This window comes from Amblyraja radiata, chromosome 14, assembly GCF_010909765.2.
Source record: "Amblyraja radiata isolate CabotCenter1 chromosome 14, sAmbRad1.1.pri, whole genome shotgun sequence".
Taxonomy (NCBI): Eukaryota; Metazoa; Chordata; class Chondrichthyes; order Rajiformes; family Rajidae; genus Amblyraja; species Amblyraja radiata.
In genome coordinates, this window is record NC_045969.1 from 20,352,034 (window position 1) to 20,378,479 (window position 26,446).

Below are 26,446 nucleotides of genomic sequence, written 5' to 3' on the forward strand. Positions count from 1 at the left end.
CATATTGTGCACTGAATTTCTAATCATTTCACGCAGATGTTGTTAGCTCACCAAAAATCTTGAGCTGTTGATCTGTAGGTTTAGGTTTATTGTTGTCTTATGTACCGATGTACAGGTAAAAGCTTTGTTTTGTATGCTATCCGAACAAACCATATAATATATATATACAATCAGGCCAAACTCGTGTAATGGATAAAGTGAAAACAAAGACACAGAGTGCAGAATATAGTTCTCAGCATTCTAGTGCAACAGTTCCAGAGACAAAGTCCAATGCTACAATGAAATAGAGAGGGATCGGACTGTATCTCACCTTATTTTGAAACGTGAATTTTGTTCCCCAAGGTCACGACTAAGCTTTCTGAGCATTAGGGTGAGATTTAATGAGAACCTGAGGAGCAACCTTTTCATTCAGAAGGTGGTGGGTTTATGGAATGAGCTGTCAGATGTAGTTGAGATATGTTCTATAACAGCATTTAAAAGACACTTGGACAGGTACTTGAAAATGTATATTAATTAACAACAATGATGCTGCCTGACCCGCTGAGTTATTCCAGCATTTTGAGTCAATTTTTGGAATAAGCCGGCATCTGCAGTTTCTTTTTAAAGCATAAGATTTAGAGAAATATGGACCAAATGCGGGAACATCAGTCTGAAGAAGGGTTTCGGCCCGAAACGTCGCCTATTTCCTTCGCTCCATAGATGCTGCTGCACCCGCTGAGTTTCCCCAGCAACTTTGTGTACCATCAGGCTAAATTAGATCGGGCCCCTTGGTCGGCATGGATAATTTGGGCCGAAGAGCCTGTTTCAGTGTTGTATGAATCAATGACCATCTCCAGCATCCCCGAGTTTTCTTTCAGGGTTTCGACAGCTGCAGGGTTTCACTTTGCTGCGGCCGCGCTGGGCAGGGCGCATGCGCGGCCGGGTTGGCAGCCCTTTTGCTGAGGTGACGGGTAGCGCTACCGTGCGTCGCAGCGTCGCGTCACCGGGCGGGGCTGGGCTGGGCCGAAAGGATGTTTCGGACGGTCGGCACTTGGTTCGGGCTGGAGGAGCCGCTGCCTCCGCCTCCGTCGCCGCCACTGAGCGACCCCGGAGAGGGAACGGCGGCCGGAGACGCGGCCCCGGAGGCGACGAGCCAGGTCAAGGGGCTGAGCGGTGAGTCCGATGTCGACGCTGGGGCAGCCCGGGTTCAGGCCGCGGGGCCGATAAGATCTTTGGCTGAGCCCAACGCAGCTCTGAGCCCTGCCCCCATCCCCGTGCTCGCCTCGCCCTCCCTACCTGCCCTCCCTCCGACTTCCTTCTCCTCACACCCTTGCGAGGGCGGGCACCGGGAGCCCTTGTCCACCGGACCCCGGGAGAGTGAGCACTCCCATTTCCCCCGCTGATTTTCCCAATGTAACAGGTTGAAGCAGCACCTCTGCAACACCTCTTCTCTGATGTTTTCGGTATACAATCAAAACTGACTCAGCTGTGTTTTAGTGCTGTTTATCTGATCACACGTTAACCTGTGGTGCTATCTGCCACCTTCCTAGATTGCCTACTCCTTCTTTGGAGTTTTACGGCAGCCGGCATCCGCAATGTTGCATTGCTGCCACCTTCTGGCTTCATTCCACAGTACTCATGTCTTTACATTATATTATTTTATATCCTGAGGCGGTACAGGAGCCTCAGGTCTCGTACCAGTAGGATGAGGAACAGCTTCTACAATTATACCATCACATTGCTGAACTCGGAGTCCCGCCGATAGATTTCTCCGGTCCCTCCGTCCCCATTGTTTAATTATTCTGTATTTTTGATTATTCTGTATCTTCTTTTTTTAAATTTCTATATGCACTACTATTACGGACTGACGCAAAACTGCATTTCGTTGTACCCATACTTAGTATTTGTGCAATGACATTAAAGTTGAATTGAATTTATAAGGCCAGAGGCCCTCAAGGAATCAAACAACACCTTTATTCCTTTTCCTTTCCCTCCACACTCTAGAATGTTCTTTACTGATATTTCTGTCACTCCAATTCTCTTCATTTCACTGGTCATAACTCCTCTTTCTGTCTCATATCTCCTACATGCAATAGCATGCTGAACTGTTTCCGGCTGATGGCATTCCTCACACAGCCCAGTAGGGTGTTTTCCCAATATTTTTAATGTGCTGTTCAGGTGAGTGTGTCCTTCAAAGGTTCAAAGGTTATTTATTAGTCACATACACCTAGGTGTAGTGAAATGCTTCTTGCCAATGCAGCACATGAAGAAGGAATACAGACATAACATTAATAAGAGTTTTAAACATAAAGAACATCCCCCCACAATGGCTCCCACCATGAGGGAAGGCACAATGTCCAGTCCCCAACCCCAGTTCACCCATAGTCGGGCCTATTGAGGCCTCCACAGTTGCCTCTACGGAGGCCCGATGTTCCTGGACGTTCTCGCCGGGTGATGTTGCTCCGGCGTCGGGAGAATCCTCGCAGCGGCTTGGGAACCCTGGAACGGCCGCTTCCGTACTGGAGGCCGCGGCTTCCGAAGCCAACAAGGCCGCGCCGGTTGGAGCTCCACTACTGGCGATCTCATCTAGAGATCCCAGGCTCCCGGTGTAAAGTCAGCGCCGCCGCCCGCAGCTGGCCGCTCCTCAAACCCGCAGCTCCGCGATGTTTTACTCGGCGGTCTTCAGCTCACCGGAGCTCCAGCGCGGCGACCCGGGCAAGGCATCGCCCGCTCCGCTCCACGATAGCGCTCCAGCGCTGTGCCGCCACCGAAGCCGAGGTTCTGGGCGGTCCCCTCAGGAAACACCGCTCCAGGCCTGCTGGTAGGCCGCGAGGACAGGTCGAAACTGCAGCCCGGAGAAAAGCTGCCTCTCCGACCAGGTAGGGACCCTGAAAGGTAGTTTCCCCCTTCCCCCCCCACCCCCCACATTAAAAAGTCTAGAACTCCAGAAACAAAAACACTTTAACTAACTAAAAATAAAAAAAAGGTGAAAAGACAGACAGCTGCTGGCTGGGCAGCCGCGCACAGGTCAGCACCCCCTATCCTCAATCTTGCTAACACTACCTGTTCCCCCCTCTTCTTGCTGTAATGCCCACTCTGTTTTGTAGCGAATAGAGGTGTCTCCCCTTTGTCTCCTGTTCCCAGTATTGTTGCCATTCCTGATTTATTTTCTTCCACACAATGTGTTTTCCTTCAGATTTGGATAATTGTAAGTTTACCTCTATGTTTCTTTTTTTTAAAGCCTCCTTTGCTAATTTATCCACCTTTTCATTTCCTAGAACACCAATGTGTGCTGGGACCCACAACAAACTCGCGTCACTGCCCCTCCTTGTCACTTGGCTTAATAGTAGTAGGATTTCATAAACTAGATCAGGCCGCCTATGGGATGCACCAGACCCAATACTCTGGATTGCAGATAATGAGTTGCTACATATTAATACTTTGCATGGTTGCACCTGTTCCATCCACCGAACTGCCATCAAAATAGCGTACAGTTCCACTGTATATACTATCAAATAGTTATTTGTTCTTTTGCAAAGCTCAACATTCATCCCCTGGACTACCACAGCCGCACCTGTTGTTTCAGCTACTGGGTCCTTTGATCCATCTGTGAAAATTAAGAGGTGTTCCCTGTATCTATTATCTATGTGGCTATGATATTCTGTCTTTAGGTCTGAATTTTTGTTCCTCCATTTTGCCTCCCATATCTCCAGATCAACTTTTGGGATGTTCAGTAACCATATTGGCACAGATGGCCACAATACTGCAGGGCAGAACTCTTTGTCCTCTACTCCCATGTCCCTTACCACAACTCCTCCAACCCAGCCGAAGCTTCCAGACTGAGCCACCCCTCTCTCCCAGCACTCCTGTACTACCTGTTTTGTTGGGTGGTTCTCTCCATGACCCTTAAGGCTTAGCCAGTAATTAGCCATTAGTTGTCTGCAGCGCAGTCTCAACGGCATCTCCCCAGTTTCCACCTGTAGTGCACATACAGGTGACGTCCGCACACCTCCTATACAGACTCTTAGAGCTTCCGCTTGGACTTTGTCCAAATCGGACAACACTCACTTAGATGCTGACCCATAAGCTATACTGCCATACTCTAGTCTGGATCTGATCAGTGATACATAAATATGTTTAAGAGATAATACATCTGCTCCCCACTCTAAACCTGCCAAGCATCTCATTACATTGATGGCTTTTTTGCATTTTTCAATTATTTTTGTAATGTGGACCCTCCATGTTAATCTGGAGTCAAAATGAACTCCCAGGAAACGGAAATCTTTTACTCTTTCCAAATTGTTGCCGTATAGTTTTAACTGGACATCCTCTTTAATTTTTTTCCTTGTGAAAACCATTATCTTTGTCTTCTCTATAGAGAATTTAAAACCCCATTTCCCTCCCCACTCTTCCACCTGGGCTATCCCTTGCTGTACTTTTTCCACGATAAAATCTATATTCCTCCCCCTTCTCCATAAGCTGCCATCATCTGCAAAGAGCGATCGCCCCATCTCTGGTTGAATGTTTGTAAATATATAATTGATCATGATTGAGAATAGGATCGGGCTTATCGCACTTCCCTGGGGAGTTCCATTCTCGACTACATATTTACAAGAGATGTCTGACCCTATTTTAACTTGTATACTTCTACCGTTGAGAAAATCCATTATCCAGTTAAAAATATTTCCTCCTACTCCGATTAAATGCAGCTTTATTAAAAGACCTTCTCTCCACAACATATCGTAAGCCTTCTCTACATCAAAAAATATGGTAACTACAGATTCTTTTTTGACTTGTGCTTTCCTTATATCATCTTCCAAGCACAGAACTGGATCATTAGTACCTCTCCCTTTTCTAAAGCCACTTTGATAATTAGCCACTATACCTTTTTCTTCCATTAGATGCATTAATCTTTCATTTACCATTCTTTCCATCAGTTTACACATGTGTGCTGTTAAAGCTATAGGTCTATAATTTACTGGATTACTTGCATTTTTCCCTGGTTTTCTAATAGGCACAATGATTGCTCCCTTCCACCTGTCCGGTATTCGCCCTTCTTCCCACACCTTGTTATATAGGGCAAGTATCTTTTGGAGTCCCTCCTCACTTAGGTGCTTTATCATTATGTAACAAATATCATCCTTCCCTGGGGCTGAGTTCTTACACTTGGCCAGAGCTCTCTTTAGCTCCCCCAAATTAAATGGAATATTGTACTTGTCCTCTGTGATACCTTTCCTTTGTAAGGCCTCAACATTTTCCTCTCTTGTTCTTTCCCTACCTCTTCTTCCTTCATCTGATAAGTTGTGGGAGCTGTGAACCCTACTAAAAGTGTTAACCATTAGTTCTGCTTTGTCTTTATTTGAGACTACAGTTTGATCTCCATTTGTTAGGATAGGATAACTCCACTCCCTTTTATCACCTTCCATTTTTTTTAATCATCCCCCATATCTCCCCTATCTGTGTTGTGTTTCCAATTGAATCACAATACTTCCTCCAATATGCTCTTTTTGTTTGTCTTATAGTCATCCTTACAATTGCCTGAGCCTGTTTGTAATTAATCATGTGTTGGTAGTTATGAGTTCTTTTTAATAATCTGAATGCTCTGTTTCTATTCACCACCGCCTCTTTACACTTATTGTCCCACCACGGCACAGCTTTCCTTTTTGATCTTCCTTTACTTTTAGGTATGGAAACTAATGCTGCTCTTTTGATACCTTCTGACAATTTATTCTCAAAGTTTTCTATATCTGTCTCTTCTTGTATCAGTTTTACATATTTATCACTTTCCTCCTTAAATTTCTCCCAATTAGCCTTTCCAAAAACCCATCGTCCACTTCTGTTTTCTTTACTCATAATTAAAGTAACATTTATTTTGCATAGCACAGGATGATGATCACTTCCTATGGTACCCTTTTCATATACTTCCCAGTTACATTTAGCAGCAATCCTATTAGAAACAAGAGTAAGGTCCAACACAGACTCCTTCCCTGTCCTAACATCTACCCTGGTCTTCTTTCCATCATTTAGACATACTAGATTACCATCATTTAATAATTCCTCAATTACCTGTCCATTATTATCTGATTTTCCACTGCCCCATAATGTATTATGTGCGTTAAAGTCCCCACACCAAATAACATTAGATTTGCTCTGGCCTTCTACTTCCTGTAACTTATTGACCTCTAATCGCTTACATGGATTATAGTAATTTATTACCACAATTTTCCTCCTCTCAGACCACACTTCTATTACCACATATTCCTGTTCCTGCCCAATTCCTAATACCCTGTATGGTATCCCTTTTTTAATGAAAGTGGCGCAACCCCCTCCTCCCCCATTTCCCCTATCACATCTCACTGCAACATAATCATATAGAACAAAATCTAAACTTGGTTTCAACCAGTTTTCCTGGATACATACGACATCTGTTTTTTCCTTCCTACTGTCTATGAATTGCTTAAAGTCTTGCCCATTGGCTAACAAGCTTCTTGCATTCCATTGTAGGATTAACATTAATATTATTAACCCACACATGTTGACTCTTGGCTTGCCTGGATACTGAGACCATCATGTATTTCCTCCCACTTCAATCCTGCCATGCCCAAGTGGTGGACTGCAGCCTTTACAATGATTTGGATCCTTTCTGTTTTGGATTTTACTTCTGCTGTCGCATTTATTACTCCTGCTATAAATATAACCAGGTTTTTCTTTTCTTTCCATATACTCTTTTCTTTTTCTTTTATTGTCTCCATTATGCCCACATCTTGTTCCCTCCTGATCCTTCTTTCATTCATCTGTTTTGTAGGGTCAGCCCTTTTTGCTGCCTCTGCATAGGAGACCTTTTCCTTCACTCTTATGTTTTGTACTTCAGCTTCGCGTTTCATCACCTCACAGCCCCAGTAAGCCACACTATGCTCTCCTCCACAATTACAGCACTTTGGTCTGACCCCCTCTCCACACGGACCATATTCATGGTCCCCACTACACCTTGCGCATTTCCTCGCCCCATTGCACATTTTAGCTATATGCCCAAATTTCTGACATTTGAAGCACCTCATTGATTTGGGTATGTACTCTCTTACGCTATATCGCATGAATCCAAAATGGACCACTTTTGGAAGGGATTCTGTCTTGAATTCGACCAGGACTCTGTTTCCTTTTCCTTTGCTCCTTTGGTCATTCTTTTGGCATTCATAATTATTCACATCTCTTCCTGAGTTCCTGAACCAGTTCACTCATATTAACTTTGAGAGGGATTCCATAGATAACCCCTTTACACCCTGCCCTCCTCCGTTCTCCCACTCTCACTACTTTGATTATTTTGGTTTTGTCAATCTTGTTCATTTTCATTGCCTTTTCAACTTGAGCCTCACTGTTGCACCCTATTAGCATGTTTCCATCTTCCAGCACTCTTGCATACTTTACTTCCCCAACCTGGGCTCTGATTATTTTTGTCAGCTTCAATGGCTCTATCTTCTTTACTCCTCCTTCTCCTTCAAACCTCACCACTGCATTTAACGAAATTTCCTTTTCTGGTTCCTTGTCTTCACTCTCCGATCCACCAGTATTGTTTTTCCTTCTTTTATGGCTGCTCTTCCTGGGACTACCCCGTGCTCCCACGGTTTCCCACTCCTTCTCAACACTTTCTTCGTTATCCTCTCTTCCACTGGCCTCCATACCACTAGACTCACTCTCTCCTATCATTTTGTAACAGCAGGGAATAGTGCCAGAGCACCGTTTACCGGACCTATACAGGCCGTCGACCGATACCCCGATACAATATCTCCCTACTTCTCCAACTGCTCCCTGCAAACACTCCTCGCCAACTCCACCCACACTCAATCCCACTTGTGAATTCTGCAATCTAGATTGCCTACTTTAGATTTAATGTCTTGTATAGGGTGATTTCACGAAAGGTCACTGGAGCGTAGATCCTCACCCATGTGACCGCAAAATTTAACTGGGGTACAAGCGTCACTTCCGGTACATGTTAGTGATGCTGAAAACACGCACTTTCACACCCGTTTAAAAACCGCGAAAACGGCCAGTTTTTGAGCTGTAAATTACTGTGCCAGTCGGGGTGACCTTGAGGCACAGCTACCTAATTGCATGTTAAAACCCACCTGAGAACCATGGGCGATTTTGCAATTTTACTGACGGATTTTTCACTTTTAAAACTTTTCACATAACAAATGAATAAAGATAAAAAGTCAATAATGCCTTACTTTTGATGAAATGCAGCGAGATATTTTCGATCTTTATATCTCCATGGCAAATGTCCGCTGACCACTTCCGCTGTTTTTGCAGCTTCAGCTCCCTCTTGAATTTACCTTAGTTTTTATCTTTCTTCTGGACTGTAAAGTTAGGTAGCTGTGCCTCACGGTCACCCCGACTGGCACAGTAATTTACAGCTCAAAAACTGGCAGTTTTCGCGGTTTTTAACGGGTGTGAAAGTGCGTGTTTTCAGCATCACTAACATGTACCGGAAGTGACGCTTGTACCCCAGTTAAATTTTGCGGTCACGTGGGTGAGGATCTACGCTCCAGTAACCTTTCGTGAAATCCCTATTATTGAATCTGTCTACTGCTTTGCATCTATGTTTAATCAGAGCTATAGGCAGCCTTGATTTAGAAATTGACTCTCAAATAATCTGTTGGATTCTTTGGGAATCAAAGATTCATCTAGATACTGCTGAAAGCAACCCATTTATTCAGCTGACCTCTTGATTTACAAGCTGAAGGGTCTGAAATTTAAACAGTAATTGTAAAATCTGCACATTAACATTGAAGCCATGTGTCCCAAACATTATGGTGCCTTGAAATGGGGGGACTATGTATAAACACAGCTGTAATTTCTACATGGTAAAACCAAAATGTATAAAAATGGCATTTATTAAAATCAGACAATCTGCAATTTAACCACATCTGATTTTTTTTTCCTATTATAAATCTCAAATTGTGGAGTACAGAGGCAAATAAATGATGGGTCTTTGTCCCAGACATTATGGAGGACACTGTATGAGTGTACAGTACAGTAACGAGACTTTAGGCAATCCAGTGCTACTCTGCCCCACATTAGGCCTGTATCCCTTACCTTTCCAAGTATCCGTTTAAATGCCTGGTAAACATTGTAACTATCACATTCTACTTTCTTCTCTGACAATTCATTCAAGATATTCACCACACTTTTTTTTGGAAAACTCAACTCTCAGATCTCCTTTAAATTGTGGCACTCTCGCCTTAAACTTGTGCCCTCTATTTCATGTCATGGGGAAAGAAAGATTTTGATTATCCTATCTATACCCCACATCATTTTATAAGCTTCTATAACTGTTATGAGCCTCATAGAAACTCAGTTTATCCATTCTCCTGCATTCAACAATGCTGACTCCTAGTTAATCCCTGTCTTTCCACGTTAGGTCACAAGTGATAGGAGTAGAATTAGGCCATTTGGCCCATCAAGTCTACTGCCATTCAATCATGGCTGATCTATCTCTCCCTCCTAATCCCATTCTCCTGGCTTCTTCCCATAACCTCTGACACCTGTACTAATCAAGAATCTATCTGCCTCCTATCTGCCACGGGAGTTCACAGTTGTTGTTACTATGGCTGTTTATATTCCACCAAGCGCTAATGTCAAGCTAGCACTGATCGCCCTGCTAACATCCACCAACAAACTACAGACCGCACCCTGATGGGATTTTCATCGTGGCTGGAGACTTCAACCAGGCAAATCTAAAAACTATCCTCCCTAAATTCCACCAGCATGTCACGTGTCCGACGAGAGGTCAAAACACATTGGATCATGTATATAGCAACATCAAGGATGGATATAAAGCCTCCCCCCTCCCTCACCTCGGCCAGTCTGACCATCTATCCCTCTTTCTCACCCCAGCATACAGACCTCTCATCGTGAAAACTAAGCCCAGTGTGAGAAACATAAAGACTTGGCCTGTGGGCGCTGCCGCCCAACTTCAGGACTGCTTTGAGCGCACCCAGTGGGATCTTTTTGCAAACCAGGACATAACAGACTACACATCCACAGTCATGTTCCACATAAAGAACTGCATCAATAACGTCACTGTCGACAGAGAGGTCAGGTGTTATCCAAACAGCAAACCATGGATGACCAGTGATGTTAGGAAGCTACTGAGGGAACGCAACTCAGCCTTTAGATCTGGCAATGATGAACTGTACAGCACTAAAAGGTACACAAAATTGCTGGAGGAACTCAGCGGGTGCAGCAGCATCTATGGAGCGAAGGAAATAGGCGACGTTTCGGGCCGAAACCCTTCTTCAGACACACTGCCAGATCCAAACTAAAGAGAGCCATCAAAGAGGCAAAGGCAGCCTATGGAAGAAGACTAGAGGGGCACTTTAACGAGAGGGACCCTCGGTGTGTCTGGCAGGGTATTCAGCAACTTACCAACTACAAGGGCAACGGGGGGCCAACCATCAGCAGCAGTAGCAACTCGCTAGCTGAGGAGCTCAACCACTTTTTCACCCGTTTTGAGCTGAATGAGGCGGAGCGTGCACCTGCAGCCGCATCCAGCACTGACGACCTGGCACTCATTGTGAGCACAGAGGATGCCAGGAGAGCACTCCGCAGTGTCAACCCCAGGAAGGCTGCTGGCCCAGATGGCATCCCAGGGAGAGTACTGCGCGACTGTGCAGATCAGTTGGCGGAGGTTTTTAGTGACATCTTTAACCTCTCTCTGTTAACATGCACTGTCCCCAAATGCTTGAAGACTGCTACCATTGTGCCTGTTCCCAAAAAAACATCTATCACCAGCTTGAACGACTACCGACCTGTTGCTCTCACTTCAACTTTGATGAAGTGCTTTGAGAGGCTGGTCCTCGCCCACATTAAATCCTCACTCCCACCCACCCTGGATCAGCATCAGTTTGCATATAGAGCTAATAGGTCAACTGAGGACGCCATCAACATAGCTCTACATTCTGCACTGTCTCAGCTGGAGCGCCCTGGCTCATATGTGAGGATGTTGTTTGTAGATTTTAGTTCTGCATTTAATACCATCATCCCCAGCAGATTGGTGGACAAACTGTCTGTCGTGGGTGTTAATGCCAACAACACATGCAGATGGATCAAGGACTTCTTAACAGACCGTCCACAGACTGTCAGGATGGGGTCCAATCACTCCCCAGTCCTGACGCTCAGCACAGGAGGGCCACAAGGTTGTGTGCTGAGTCCCATCTTATACACAATATACACCCATGACTGCACACCAATACACAGCACAAACCGGATCATCAAGTTTGCAGATGACACGACTGTAATGGGGCTGATAAATAACAACGACGAGTCTGCCTACAGAGATGAAGTCCAAAAACTGAATGTTTGGTGCACTAAAAATAACCTGGTACACAACCCAACAAAAACAAAGGAACTGGTTATTGACTTCAGGAGGAGGAGAGAGGAACCTGCTCCTCCCTACATCAAAGGAGACATGGTGGAGAGAGTCACTGACTTTGTTCCTGGGAATGTACATCTCTCAGGACCTCAAATGGCAAATGGACACCGTCACTCTCGTGAAGAAGTCACAGCAGCGGCTGTATTTCCTGAGGTCTGCGGAGAGCAAACGTTTCACAGCCGCTGCTGCTGTCCTTCTACCGGTGCGCCGTGGAAAGTATCCTCTCCTATGGCATCCTGGTGTGGTTTGCTAGCTGCACTGTGGCTGAGAGGAGGGCGCTGCAGAGAGTTATTAAAACTGCACAGAGCATCACAAACGCTCAACTGCCCTCCCTGGATGACCTATACAGGGCCCGATGCTTGCGCCGGGCCACAAACATCAAGCAGGACACATCTCACCCTGCCAACCACCTTTTCACTCTGCTACCCTCTGGGAGGCGATACAGGTCTCTGAAGGCTCGCACCGGTAGACTAAAAAATAGTTTCTACCCATGTGCGATAAAAGAAATTAATTATAACAGAGAACACTGGGGAAGCACAATATAATTTGGGGTGCAAGATAATGCGCAATACTCTTTTAAAATATTTTTAATACCTATTTATTATGTGTATATGTTATGTGGATTTTGTGTATATGTGAGTCAATGGTTGTGTTTTGTTCTTTTTAAAGGAAGGAGATGCAATGGAATTTCGTTGTACAGTATTGTGCAATGACAATAAACGTATTCTATTCTATTCTTAAAAATTTCAACTGACGGCCTCCACAGCCTTCCGTGGCAAAGAATTCCACAGATTCACCACCCACTGACTAAATACATTTCACCTCATCTCCTTGCTAAAAGAATATCCTTTAATTCTGAGGCTATGACCTCTAGTCCTAGGCTCTTCCACCAGTGGAAACATTTCCACATCCACCCTATCCAAGCCTTTCACTATTCTATGTTTCAATTAGGTCCCCCCCTCATTCTTCTAAACTCCAGCGAGTACAGGCCCAGTGCCGACAAACATTCATCATATGTTAACCTACTTATTCCTGGGATCATTTTTGTAAACCTCCTCTGGACCCTTTCCAGAGCCAGTGCATCCTTCCAGGTATGGTACCCAAAATTGCTCACAATATTCCAAATGCGGCTTTACCAGCGCCTTATAAGGCCTCAGCATTCCATCCCTGTTTTTGTATACAAGCCCTCTTGAAATAAATGCTAGCATTGAGTTTGCTTTCTTTACTACCGATTATTATACACGTATCCAACAGAATCTTCTCCAACAACCTTCCCACCACTCTTGTAAGTCTCACAGGCCTGTAATTTCTTATTGTCCTTTCTGAACAGGAGATGAATTAGCTATCCTCCAGTTTTCTTTTACCTCGTTAGTGCCCAACAAATATGCAAATATACTCGTCATAGCCCTGGCAATCTCCTCTCTTGCTTTCCTTAACATCTGGGATAGTCTGACTGGAGTTTTATTCACCCTAATGTGCTCCTATATTTCTGACATTACTTTATCCCTCCTGATAACACACACTATACAGGATATCAGTGGACCCCTTAATTTGCAGCCTCCACGTGTATCTCCCTGGTGAATACCATTGAGAAGTACTCATTTATGATCCGACTCATATTGCCTAACTCCATGCATAGGTTACCCCTCAAGTACCTCAGGGAACTTGTGCCTTACCTTTTTTTTAAAATAGATTTTTAAATTCTCTTTTGTCCTACTTTCCAATGTCATTTCAGAGCAAGTTTTTGCCCAACTAATTTATTTCTGAAATGTTCTCTTATTTCCTGTAAATTTCAAGTCACGTTTGATTAAATTTTTCTGTTAACACTTTATTTTAACCAATCAAACTTTTAATAATGCAAAAGAATAGGTGGTGTTACATTCCTGATCAAATATGAATGTTAACCAGCTGCCCAAATGGGTTTCTGCATTGATACTCTCAATTCACTTTCAGAACATTTTTCCATAACCAGCATTTCCTAAACATATTGCACTTATTGGATGTTGTTTTGGCAGTTGCTCCCAATAAACCTCCCCAGATCCTGTCTCTACCATTGAAATCCACCTTTCCTCAGTTTCGAGCTTTAACCAAAGAATCAAATTTATCCTTTCGCATGACTACTGAGAAGCTTTCTGAACTATCATCGTTATTCACAAAAGAGTTCCACCATTGATATTTCAATCACTTGCCTATTTGTGGCAGCATCTATGTGAGGCAGCATCTATGGAGCGAAGGAAATAGGCAACGTTTCGGGTCGAGACCCTTCTTCAGACTGTTCCCCCCATTCTTCTTGAATGGTAGGATCAGTACAGGATGGATGGGGGGGGGGGGAGGGGAGATCAGCGCAGGATGAATGGGTGAAGGGGGGTGGGTCAGTACAGTGTGGATCGGAGGGTCTGTGCAGGATGAATGGGGGATCACTACAGGATGAATGAGGGGAAGGTGCAGGGTAAATGGAGGGTGGGTCAGTACAGGATGAATGCGTGGATTAGTACAGGATGGATAGGGGATCAGTACAGGATGGATGGAGGAGAAGTGCAGGATGGATGGGAAGGGGGGTAAGTACAGGATTAATTGTGGGACCAGTGTAGGATGGATGGGGGGGGGGGGGGGGAAGGAGAATCAATGCGAGGTGGATAGGGTGATCAGCGTAGGATGAATAGATGGGGGGGTGGGGTAGATGGGGAGGGGAGCACAGGGGATGTCAGTGAGGACTGAATAGAGGCGGGAATGGGGATCAGTGCAGGATGGAGAGGAGGGGTCCCAGAATAAGGGAGGGGGGTGGGTGAAGGGGGCGTACAAGAGGGAGAGAGAGGGGGGGGGGGGCGAGGTGGGAAGGAAGGAAGGTCAGCGCTCCTTGGACAACATCGCCCCGCTGCCTTGGCCGTTGGGATTTCCTCGCCACCGGCTCCCTCCTCCGCCAGCCAACAGCAAGGTGCGGGGCTGAGCAGTGCAGCTCAAAGATCCTATAGCTATAGGATCTATGGTGCAGCTGCTTCAGAAGGGTCGGAGTGAATGACGGTTCCCGCACAGCGGCAGCAGCGGCCGCAACAGCGGCTCCATCTCCTCCTCCTCCCTGATAGCGGCCGCTGCTTGCAAACCCGCTAACGCCGCTTTCAAAACAAACCCTCCCGCACGCTGAAGCCATCCCTCCCTCCCTCCTCGGCGTGCGGGAGGGTTTGTTTTGAAAGCGCCGTTAGCTGGTTTGCAAGCAGCGGCCGTTATCAGGGCGGGCGGGGTGAGGGAGGAGGAGGAGATGGAGCCGCTGTCGTGGCCGCTGCTGCCACTGTTCGGGGCCCATCATTCACTTCCGACCCTTCGTCACCACTGCACCTAGTATCTTTGCCCTGCACGACAGCCTGCCACCGACACAAAACCTCACGTTCCTTTTCTCCAGAGATGCTGCCTGACCCGCGCATTTACTCCAGTTATTTGTGTCTATCTTCGGTATAAACCAAGTTGCCATGCCGGGCAAAATGACTCGCCGTTTAGGTTGCCCGGCGGCACTTTGGGTGGTCAATGGTACCCGGGCAACCCCTAATTTTGAGCCCTGAATGACCAAGAGAGAGAGAAGTAGAAGCTGTGACTGGAAGTCAGAACAGATGGAATGTACTAAAGAAATTAGATGGTCTGTGTTAAAAAGACAGCTTTTACTGTCAACGCTAAAATAAGCATAGTAAGAACATTGTTTTTTAAGTAGCACTACACGGGTATACATGCTTAACTTTATAAGAGAACTAGACCAACTGGGACCCGTTGGATCCCTTTCACACGAGGGGGCCTGGTCCCCCAATGCAATATTACACCACTCACCCATAGGAAAGATTTAGAGGGATATAGACCAAGTGGGACACGTTGGGCCCCGTCCCCCAACGTGGGGGGGGGGGGGGTTGCGTCTGCACCCACCCCGGTGTACAGGCGCCCCCTTCAATCACCCACCTCACCCCCCACACGGAAATGTATGGAATTTATGGAGGCAATCAATCGTCCCCAAGTTGGAGGGGGCGGGGGAGAGTTGGGAGGTGTGGAAGGGGGGGGCGGGGTCAAGAGTGTTTTATTGTCATGTGTCCCAAATAGGAAATTGAAATCCTAGCTTGCATGGCTGTAGGGAAATAGCTGTTCCTGAACCTGGACGTTACAGTTTTCAGGCTCCTGTAGCTTTTTCCCGATGGCAATGGTGATGTGGCCAGGATGGTATGGGTCTTTGATGATGGTGGGAGGGAGGGGGGGTGGGCGGGGTATGTGAATAACCCGGTGGGGGGTGTTGGCTGCCTTTTTGAGGGTGGGGATGTGAATAACCCGGGAGGGAGGAGTGTAAGTAAACCGAGGGGGGGTTGAATAACCCGGGGGGGTGTTGGCAGCCTTTTTTAGTTGTGGATGCCGCTTCTTCTCCACGCTGGCTGTGGGCCTGGGGCCACAGATAGCGCGGAGAAGAAGCGACAACAACCCCAGCTTAACTCCCGCCAGGCCAACCGACAGGCCCGGCCTCACCGCCGCCGCGGCTTCATCTCCTTCACCGCCGCGGTCTCGATGCCTCATTCATGGCCGCGTAAAACCCCAGTCGGGGCGTCAGGTAATTTAAATGCGGCCCTCCCCCTGAAGTCACTGTATGCTTGTGAAATATTCTGTGTGTCAAATAGGTGCCGAGTCACCCGAGCCATCGTGCCTGCCCACCTCATTGTGACGTCATCAGGCGAAGCTTAATAGGCAGTTCTGCCTTTTTTTAAACTTTAATCACCAATAAGTCATGAAATAATGCATCAAATCTTAAGTGATGACTGCTTAGAGGGGAAAATGTGTCGGAATATGTAAATATATACACAAACACACACACATACGAGAAGAGGGGAAAGATTGACGTGGTACCAGAGTAGACAGCTATAGAATGCAATAGAAAAGTCAGGTATTGTATAGTGAGAGGTAGGAGATGCAGAAGATGATGTATAAGATAGATGAACAAAATTGAAGAAACCATTTGACCATCTCTGCGGCAGTATTGGTAGTTGGTGAGAGCTAATCCATGGAATTACCAAAAATAGGTGTCTATTTAGAGCCTGACTTGCTAAATGTATCCAATTTCCAAAAGTAGTTCAGCAAGACCACACCCGTGAGAGAAATGCAGTCAGATAGCGGTCAGCGTCTTTCATATCATCAAATATTTACTTAACAGTTTAAGATTCTCTATTTAGTGACTTAGTCATAAGCACAATGGTTGAAGTTGGCAATTGCACTGAGTCTTTTGGGTCATTTAAGTGTTGGTTATTGTAAAACGGGTTGTGTCTATGATGTTTCCTAGCTTGATCCCTTTCCATTTCTTTAGTTCAATTTCCGACATAAAAACTCTCTACAGGAAATCTGATTTTATTATAGATGCTATGATTTGTATTTCTGTAGATCAAATTCTGTGGATGTCAGATGCTTTTACTGAGCCTTTTAATACATAAAGGTTAAAATTTGATTATACATGTGAAAGGTTTAATTGCAATATCTGATTTGTATTTTATCCTGCTCAGATTATCTGTTCAGTTTTGCCACCGCAGCTACAAAAAAGATATCAGAATCAGTGGTTGAGACTGCACAAACTATAAAGAAATCTGTGGAAGAAGGAAACATTGATGGTGTGATTGACAAGGTTTGTATCTTTTCATGGACATTAAATTGGATTTCTACAATTCACGAGTTGACGTTAAGTACCGAATTATATTGATAATTGCAGCTAACATGGCAGCTTGAGGATTTTATCTTTTGATTTTATTCATTTGGAAGAAGTAATTGGCACAGCCAGTATTTATTGTCCATCCCTAATTGTTCATGAAAAAACGGTGGAAGGTCACTGCCATGATTTACTGCAGTCACCCAGTACTTGCATGGAATTATTGGGTAGGAGGTTCATATATTTAGAGCTAGTTATGCAAAATGAATGCAGAAATAATGTGTGTGTGTGTGTGTGGGGGGGGGGGGGGGGGGGGGGGGGGGGGGTGAGGGAAGCATCTCTGGCCCTTGTTCTACATAGTAGAAGTAATAGATTTGGGAAATAGTAATTATGCCCTTTAAATTAAGAGATAAGAGTAGAGATATTCCCGTATAATGTATTCCCGTGTGTCTTTTGACTATACTGCACACAATAATGTGACAAATGGGGTCAAATTTCAAATTCTTTCAAAAAAGTTGACAAGCACTTTATTAGGTTCATGACTAAACATAGTATCAACAACAAATATAAGATAGATAGCATGTTGGAGGCAAGTTTCTGAAAATGGCATCAGAATTCACAAATACATTTTGTGTAACGGTTGTTGCATGGTGTCCACCAGTGACCTGGTTGGCACAGTATGTACACATATTTCTTATTCCTTTCTATGTTTATGAATACCACATGGAATAATAAAATTGCAAACACCATTTACACTTCATTCACCTGATCATTTAGTAGAATACTGCATCCGTCTAAGTGGGCACCGCAACGCGCATTACATAAACGTTTACATAGAAACATAGAAAATAGGTGCAGGAATAGGCCATTCGGCCCTTCGACCCTTCGAGCCTGCACCGCCATTCAATGTGATCATGGCTGATCATCCAACTCAGTATCCTGAAGCCGAAGTGGAAATGGTTAAGGGCTTAGAAACATAGAAAATACGTGCAGGAGTAGGCCATTCGGCCCTTCGAGCCTACACCGACATTCAATATGATCATGGCTGCCTTCTCTCCATACCCCCTGATCCCTTTAGCCACAAGGGCCACATCTAACTCCCTGTTAAATATAGCCAATGAACTGGCCTCAACTACTTTCTGTGGCAGAGAATTCCACAGATTCACCACTCTCTGTGTGAAATATTTCTTTCTCACCTCGGTCCTAAAAGACTTCCCCCTTATCCTTAAACTGTGACCCCTTGTTCTGGACTTCCCCAACATCGGGAACAATCTTCCTGCATCTAGCCTGTCCAACCCCTTAAGAATTTTGTAAGTTTCTATAAGATCCCCCCTCAATCTTCTAAATAACTAATTTATGTCCAAACATTTTTTTTAATTGATTTTTAAAAGTCGGAAAATATATCGTAAATGGTTGTTGCGTTTTTGACACCACGATGTTTTTGATATATTAAATTGGAAAATAAGAAAAAATAATTAACTCACCCAAAGCTCGCTACTACTATAGGTTACCTCGTTGGGTGTTTGAAAAGTATTAGCGGTTTGGAGCCTCCGTGGTTTAACTTACGGACGTATCGACCCCGATAATGGTCGTTGTGACAATGGACACCATACACAGCGACCGTTACGGGATCTTTATGTTATATAGATATAGATGAAGATTTTTCATTAGATCATTATCAAAACGTATATGTATGAAGGGCCATATGAAGTTTATTTATTAATTAAATATTCATGACTAAATGTGGCAGCGTTTTTTAATGCCACATTTCTAGTATACAAAATGATGGGAAAACAATGAAAATTTGTCTGTTATGAAAAAAGTTTTTGACTTTCAGTCTTGAAGTTATCTAATTTATATCTGCTATTTATGTTTCCTATGATGGGTAGATTTTTGTTAAGAACAGTGTATTGGTGTAAAAAAGTGAATACTAATCTTGTTTGTCAATAACTCTCCAGTATTGTAAAAAGACACATATTTACAATTAGTAACATTAGTGCAATTTTATAAATACTGGTAAAGGGGGATTTTTTATTGCTTTACATAAAAGCCATTCTTGTGATTTTAATTTGAAAATATTTTCTATTTTGGGCTGTATTTTCGACATAACATTACAGATTGCAATAATCCAATTTACTCTCATTTCTGTAATTTAATATCTGGTGTGACCAGTTGGACATGGATTAATTTGATAATAGCAGAAACTCTAGTACAATTTATCATTTAAAAAAACTAAATATAATTCCTTATTTAACACTTTTTTATTGTAAAAGAACACTAAATACCCAGGTTAGTTTCATGGTATTCATATTATGTATAAGCCTTGAATTTCATTACTGTTTAATGATGCAAAGCTCAACTATAACTTTTCAAAACATTACTAAAAGGCATCGAAACTGTTATTTCTATTTAAATTGTAGCACTAACACATAAACATGTTATACATTGTTTTAAAAATAATTTGTTTTAGTTTGCCAAGTCATTTATGAAGCACATACTGATACATAAAGGCGAATTAAGAATTTTATGCAACTGATGTTGACTTTTATGTTCAAATGTTTCCACTTAGTGTGGGTATGAATTTTTCCTTTACATTTTAGACAATCATTGGAGATTTTCAAAAGGAACAAGACAAGTTTGTGCAAGAAAAGCTGGTAAAGAAAACAGGTGCTTACTACTTATAAATTGTTTTTATTTACATATTTATATCTTAGAATATTCAGTACGATTCTTTAATGGCATTATTGTGATGATTCGCTTATTTGATCAAATTATTTTGTCATCCTAGTTTATTGCGCTGTGATAGATAAGTTGTCTGCACTAAAATATCTTCAATTATATCAAAATATCTCCACTGTCCATTGTTTTTCTTCAGCTAAGATATATTTTAGTTGATTGAAAGATACAGCATGGAATTAGGCCCTTCAGCCCCACCGAGTCTACATTGACCATTGATCGCCCGTTCACACTAGTTCTATGTTATCCCACTTTCGCCACGACTCCCTACACAATGGGCAATTTATAGAGGCTGATTTACCTGCAAATCCGCAAATCTTTTGGATGTGGGTGGAAACCGGAGCACATGGAAGAAACGCACATGGTCACAGTGAGAATGTGCAAACTCCACACCGACATGACCTAAGGCCAGAATCGAAGTTGTTGGTGCCGTGATCATCCATGTGCTACATGTAATTACATGGTTTTTAAAGCATTCACTATATTTGCTATTATCTAAAAAAGACAGGTAATCCAGTAAAGAGGTTAAAAAAATTAGTGCAACATATTAATATTGTAAATAGAATTAAATTTAAAATAGAAACTTCATACTTGAAGGATGCCATTATCTCATTTATAGGAAGGCAAATTATAAAATAGTATAAGTGCTCTGTGTGATTTCAGATGATTAAAGAAACCACGTTTTCTATTTCATGGTGTTCTACTATTTTTTTTATGCTTTGGAAATTAAATTCTGGAAATGTGCATTATTCTGTAAAAATTCTCAATCGCTTTCTTTATATTTTATTTGTGTTAAATGTTTATTCTTTAGTTTTAATGCAAAGTGAAAGTTGTAGTAGTATTCCAGATTGATGAGATATGGCTAGAGGTTAGCCCAATGGTTTTATGGAGTTTGGCTTGCAAACTCAAAAAATGATTTATTACGACATTCTGCCAATCAACCCCACTTCACCTTTTGCTTGTCACTTCCTGCGCCACCCTTCCCCACTCACCACTTTACATTGGCTATCTTCCAGTCCAGATGAGGGGTCCTACCCGGAATATTGTCCATTTTGCTCCACGGATGCTGATCACCCCACTGAGTTCCTCCTGCAGATTTGGTTATTACTCAAGATTCCGGCATTTGCAGTGTTTTGTTTCTAAAAAAAACTAGAACGATGTTGAAGTTGCAGTTATAATTGTACTCTGAAATTTGTCTATATTGCAAAATCATTTTAGTTCGAGAAGTTCTTGATAAACTATAATCATTGCATGATCTTATTAAGATAAATTACCATTGCAAACATAATACTTTGTAATTTTTACAGATGCTGCAGTACCTCCTTGGGTTGGATACAGTGAGGAAGAAACTATTCAGCAGCAAATCTTAGCATTATCAGCGGTATGTCTGATATTCTCAAATTTTTAATTGGATTTACGTGAAATAATGTTAATATGTCGAAGACCCAAGATTTTAATGTTTTGTTTACAGATACAGTGTAGAAATAGGCTCTCCGGTCCACTGAGTCCATGCTGACCAGTGCTCACCCAACCACTAATTCTATCTATCCTACACACTAGGTACAATTTGCAGAAGCCAAATAACCTACAAACCTGCACATCTTTGGAATGTGGGAGGAAACCAGAGAAACCCCACGCAGTTATGGAGAATGTACAAACATTATACAGACAGCACCCGCAGTGAGGATCGAACCTCGGGTCTCTGGCGTTATAAGGCAGCAACTCTACTACTGTGCCACTGTAAAATGAAACTCTTAATCTGGACTTTAGTGATGGAATAGCAGACTTTCCAAGTTATTGGAAAAAATTTTGTATAGATACACTCTAACATACTTTGAATTCACTTATTTTTAGATCTTATGCAATAGAATAATTTTCTAGTGACCCCGGTAACTTTCAAGAAAGTGCAAGGAAATATGCTTCAAGGGAATGAGAGAAACAGACTAGGGATTTTCGACCAAAAGTGAAAAAAGTTGGGGGAGATTCGAGAGGCAGAAAAGATGGGTGAGTTTCTGGGGAGCAGGGGAAACGGGCAGTGACGTTTTGGGAGAGTACAGGAAACACAGGTGAGTTTTTGGGGAACTAGGGAAATGTGGTTTTGTTTCGTGGAGCGCGGGGACAAAACTGGTGAGTTTTGGGGAGTGTGGGAAACATGGATGAGTTCGGGGAGCACGGGTAACTTGATTTTATCCCCTCAATATAAATTATCTGCCCCATATTTTCCTTAAAGTAATTCTCATTATCTTGCACTGAATATTGTCACCAGTATGTTTGCAAACATTTCCTTTTGTTTGGTTAGAATAGGCACAAATAGATCGCACTTGAGTGGAAGTCACACTGAGTTTACTATCTAGAGCCACAAGATAGGTTAAACCATGGTTCAATGATGCCACTTCAACTGCTGAAGCTGATGATAACAGTAGCACAGCTGGCCGAGCCGTTGCCTCACAGCACCAGGGACCCTAGTTCGATCCTGACCTGGGGCTATGTGTGACAAGTTTGCATGTTCTCCCTGTGATGTGTATCCCTCTCCAGGTGCTCCGGTTTCCACTCACATCCCAACAACATGCGGGTTTGTAGGTTAATTGTCCTCTGTAAATTGCCCTACGAGTGTGTCAAACTCATATTCTTTGATACCTGATATTTTTATGTTCAGATAGGCCTTCCCCTAGTTACCTGATAAACAACCAAATTTTAAAAAAATTTGCAGGTTTCCAATTTAAGATCAAACTTATATTTTACTCCCAGTAGTCTATTCCAGCCCACCTGAGGTTATGTATATTCAAAGACCACCCAGAGTGTTATTTATCAGAGCAGATTGGATTTATTCAGTAATTAACTGTAGTAATTTATAGGTTGAGTCTTTATCTGCATGATTGCTCTAGTAGTTTTTATACAGTATCCCTTAGGTTGATTATTGTCATGTGTACCAAGGTATAGTGCAAAACTTCATTTTGCATGCTTTCAAATCGGATAATACAATACATAAATATCATCAAGTTAAACAACTAAGGTTTTATGTTGATAGGAGAGAAGAAACTTTCTTCGAGACCCTCCAGCAGGAGTTCAATTTAATTTTGACTTTGATCAAATGTATCCTGTTGCTGTTGTAATGCTTCAGGAAGATGAACTCCTGAACAGAATGCGATTTGATCTTGTTCCAAAGCTGTAAGTCTTACACTTAAACTGTGCATGCTAAAAAAATTAACAGAATGGAGCAAAGGCCAGCACAAAATTGTTGAATATCTCTTTTAATAATGTATATAATAACTTATCTGTAGAGCAGTTAACAAATTAAGCGAGTTGTAAATGTAGAGGGAATATCTGGAACAGCCTGATAGATTGAACGTGGTTTCACCAAAGTGAGAAAGTGGCATCAGGCGAGACTCCAGGATGGTGTGCTGCCTCCTTGGTGCCAGAGTCCAGGACCTCTCGGAGCGGCTGCACGGCATCCTCGAGAGGGAGGGGGAGCAGCCGGAGGTTGTTGGGAATGATGGCACAAACGATATAGGTAGGAAGAGGACGAGAGCTTCTGCAACACGAGTTTAGAGAATTGAGTAAAAGACTGAAAAGCAAGACCTCCAGGGTAGTGACCTCAGGATTGTTTCCAGTACCTCGTGCTAGTGAAGATAAGAACAGGAAGAGAGGGGAAATGAATGTGTGGCTGAAGAGTTGGTACATGGGGGCAGGGATTTAGATTTCTGGATCATTGGGATCTCTTCTGGGGCAGGATTGACCTGTACAAAAGGGACGGGTTGCACCTTAACTGGAGTAAAAGACTGAAAAGCAAGACCTCCAGGGTAGTGGCCTCAGGATTGTTTCCAGTACCTCGTGCTAGTGAAAATAAGAACAGGAAGAGAGGGGAAATGAATGTGTGGCTGAAGAGTTGGTACAGGGGGCAGGGATTTAGATTTCTGGATCATTGGGATCTCTTCTGGGGCAGGATTAACCTGTACAAAAGGGACGGGTTGCACCTTAACTGGAAGGATACCAACATCCTGGCGGGCAGGTTTGCTAATGCTACATGGGAGGGTTTAAATTAGATGGGCAGGGTGGTGGGATCTTGTGCAGGACAGAGGCACTTAAGAGCTGACAGCCCACCATGCCTGAGTGACTGAGCTGCCAGCCCACCAGACCTGAGTGACTGAGCTGCCAGCCCAAGAATCCATTTGGCCCACAATGTCCATACTAACCCTGGTTAAGAGGCTATAGGTTGGTATGGACTGGAGGGTGGTGAGGGAAAGGTTAGTGGACAGAATAGGCAGGTGAAAGATGGACAGCAAGGAAGGAAGGTTGGTTTAAACTGCAAGTGCTGATAAAAGCTCAGGATAGGTACATTCCCGTTAGAGTGAAGGGCAAAGCAGGCAGCTAAAGAAGCTTGGCTGACAAGGGAAATTGAGGCATTGGTCAAAAACAAGAATGATGCATGGGACAGGTAGAGGCAGCTGGGATCAAGTGCATCCCTGGAGGAGTTTCGGGAACTAAGGAGTAAACTGAAAAAGGAGATCAGATGGGCAAAAAGGAGCCAGGAGATGGCTCTGGCGGGTAGCATTAAGGACAATCCCAAAAGATTTTATAAATACACTAGACTAAGTGGGACCCGTTGGGTCCCATGTTCACACGGGAGGGCTGGTTCCCCAATGCAATATTCCACCTCTCCACCAATTCCAATATTGGTGGCTGGGGGGTGGGGAGGGGGGTGGGTGGGCTTTCTGGAGCGCTAGTATGGGTGTTGTGGGCCGAAGGTACTGGCTTCCAGAGGGTTAGTATGGACATTGTGGGCCAAAGGGACTGGTTTCCAGAGGGTTAGTATGGACATTGTGGGCCAAATGGATTCTTGGGCTGGCAGCTCAGTCACTCAGGTCTGGTGGGCTGGCAGCTCAGTCACTCAGGCATGGTGGGCTGGCAGCTCAGTCACTCAGGCCTGGTGGGCTGGCAGATCAGTCACTCAGGGCTGGTGGGCTGGCAGATCAGTCACTCAGGGCTGGTTGGCTGGCAGTTCACTCACGTCTATTCCTTGAAATTGCATTTCAGGCAGCGTGCAGGCCACCAAACTCAATTTCACAGCATTTCAGGCAGAGTGCAGGCCACCAAACTCAATTTCACAGCATTTCAGGCAGAGTGCAGGCCACCAAACTCAATTTCATACCATTTCAAGCAGAGTGCAGGCCACCAAATTGCCAGACAACTCGTTGCATTGTCATTCAGGGCTAACAAATCAATTATTGTAAGTACATTGCAGACTCGCAATTCAGTTGATTCGCAGCTTAGAATCACATTTGTGGACTCTCCCTTGCGATCTTCCAGAGTGACTGACTCACGTCCAGGCATCCGGGGTTTTATAGTACTGTCTTCCCCCCCCCCCCCCCCCTCCTTGAAGGGGCGTTACCTTCATCGTGGTGATTAACAGGCGAGAGGACCAATCAGCTGATCTCAAGATTTTTAAAACACTCATACTTTTTTTATTTTTCATCGATCGGAAAAATCCTCGGGGCTACCTCAGCGGAGGACTGAGTAAGATGGCCAAAAATCATAGCGATATATGCTAGCGTTTTTTCTAAAATCTATATACAGCGCAGCCAGGAAGTGGTCAAGATGAGACTTTTAGTTATATAAATAAGGGGGAAAGGGTAACTAGAGAGAGAGTGGGACCTCTCAGGAATCAAAGCGGTCACCTGTGTGGAGCCACAGGAGATGGACAAGGTCCTCAATAGGTATTTCTCATCTATTTACTGAGGAGAAAGACAGTAGGACGGAGGAACTTGGGGCGGTCAATGGAAGTGTCTTCAGAGCAATCAGGGTTACCGTCGAAGAAGTACTGAAGGTACTATCGTGTATGAAGGTAGACGGGAGCTCCTGGTTGAAATTTATGAGTCTTTAACAACAGGAGAGATGCAGGAAGACTAGGGTGCCAAATGTTGTCCCTCTTTTCAAGAAGGGTTGCAGGAAAAATGCTGGGAACTATAGGCCATCTGTAGTTGGAAAGTCACTAGAGAGCATTCTGAGGGATAGGTTATAAAGGGATTTGTTTGGGCAAATGCTTATTCGGGATAGTCAGCATAGTTTTGTACATGGGAGGTCGTGTCTCACAAATCTGTGATGTTTTTGAAGACATGACTAAAAAGGTTGATGAGGGCAGAGCTGTAGATGTGTACATGGATTTCAGAAAGGCATTCGACAAGGTTCCGCATGGTAGGCTGTTCTGGAAGATTAGATCGCATGGGATCCAAGGAGAGATACCTGAATGGATAGCAAATTGGTTCCATGGAAGGAAGCAAAAGGTGATGGTGGAAGGTTGCCTCTCGGACTGGAGGCCTGTGTAGGAAAGAACTGCAGATTCTGGTTTAAATCGAAGGTAGACACTAAATGCTGGAGTAATTCAGCGGGACAGGCAGTATATCTGGAGAAGGAGTGGGTGACGTTTTGGGTCGAGACCCTTCTTCAGACTGATGTCAGGGGAGTGAGTGGGACAGAGATAGAATGTAGTCGGAGACAGTAACACTAGTGGGAGAACTTGGAAGGGGGAGGGGATGGAGAGAGAGGGAAATCAATGACTATTTGAAGATAGAAGTCAATGTTCATACCGCTGGGGTGCAAGCTACCCAAGCAAAATATGAGGTGCTGTTCCTTCAATTTGCGCTGGGCCT

The 26,446-nt window shown here is 43.9% G+C and overlaps 1 protein-coding gene across 2 annotated transcripts in view; it reads left to right on the forward strand.

The window, feature by feature from the left end:
• Positions 1–908: 908 nt before the first annotated feature.
• The window catches only part of syap1 (synapse associated protein 1), a 32,555-nt gene continuing 7,017 nt past the window's right edge, over positions 909–26,446 (forward strand). Inside the window, exons 1-5 of one of the 2 annotated variants that reach the window (XM_033032728.1) lie at positions 909–1,152; positions 16,924–17,042; positions 19,664–19,730; positions 21,107–21,180; positions 22,828–22,967. In XM_033032728.1, coding sequence (XP_032888619.1) covers positions 1,011–1,152; positions 16,924–17,042; positions 19,664–19,730; positions 21,107–21,180; positions 22,828–22,967 — 542 coding nt within the window. In that variant the 5' untranslated portion in view covers positions 909–1,010. The remainder of the gene's footprint in view (positions 1,153–16,923; positions 17,043–19,663; positions 19,731–21,106; positions 21,181–22,827; positions 22,968–26,446) is intronic. The other variant, XM_033032729.1, reaches the window with a different exon arrangement.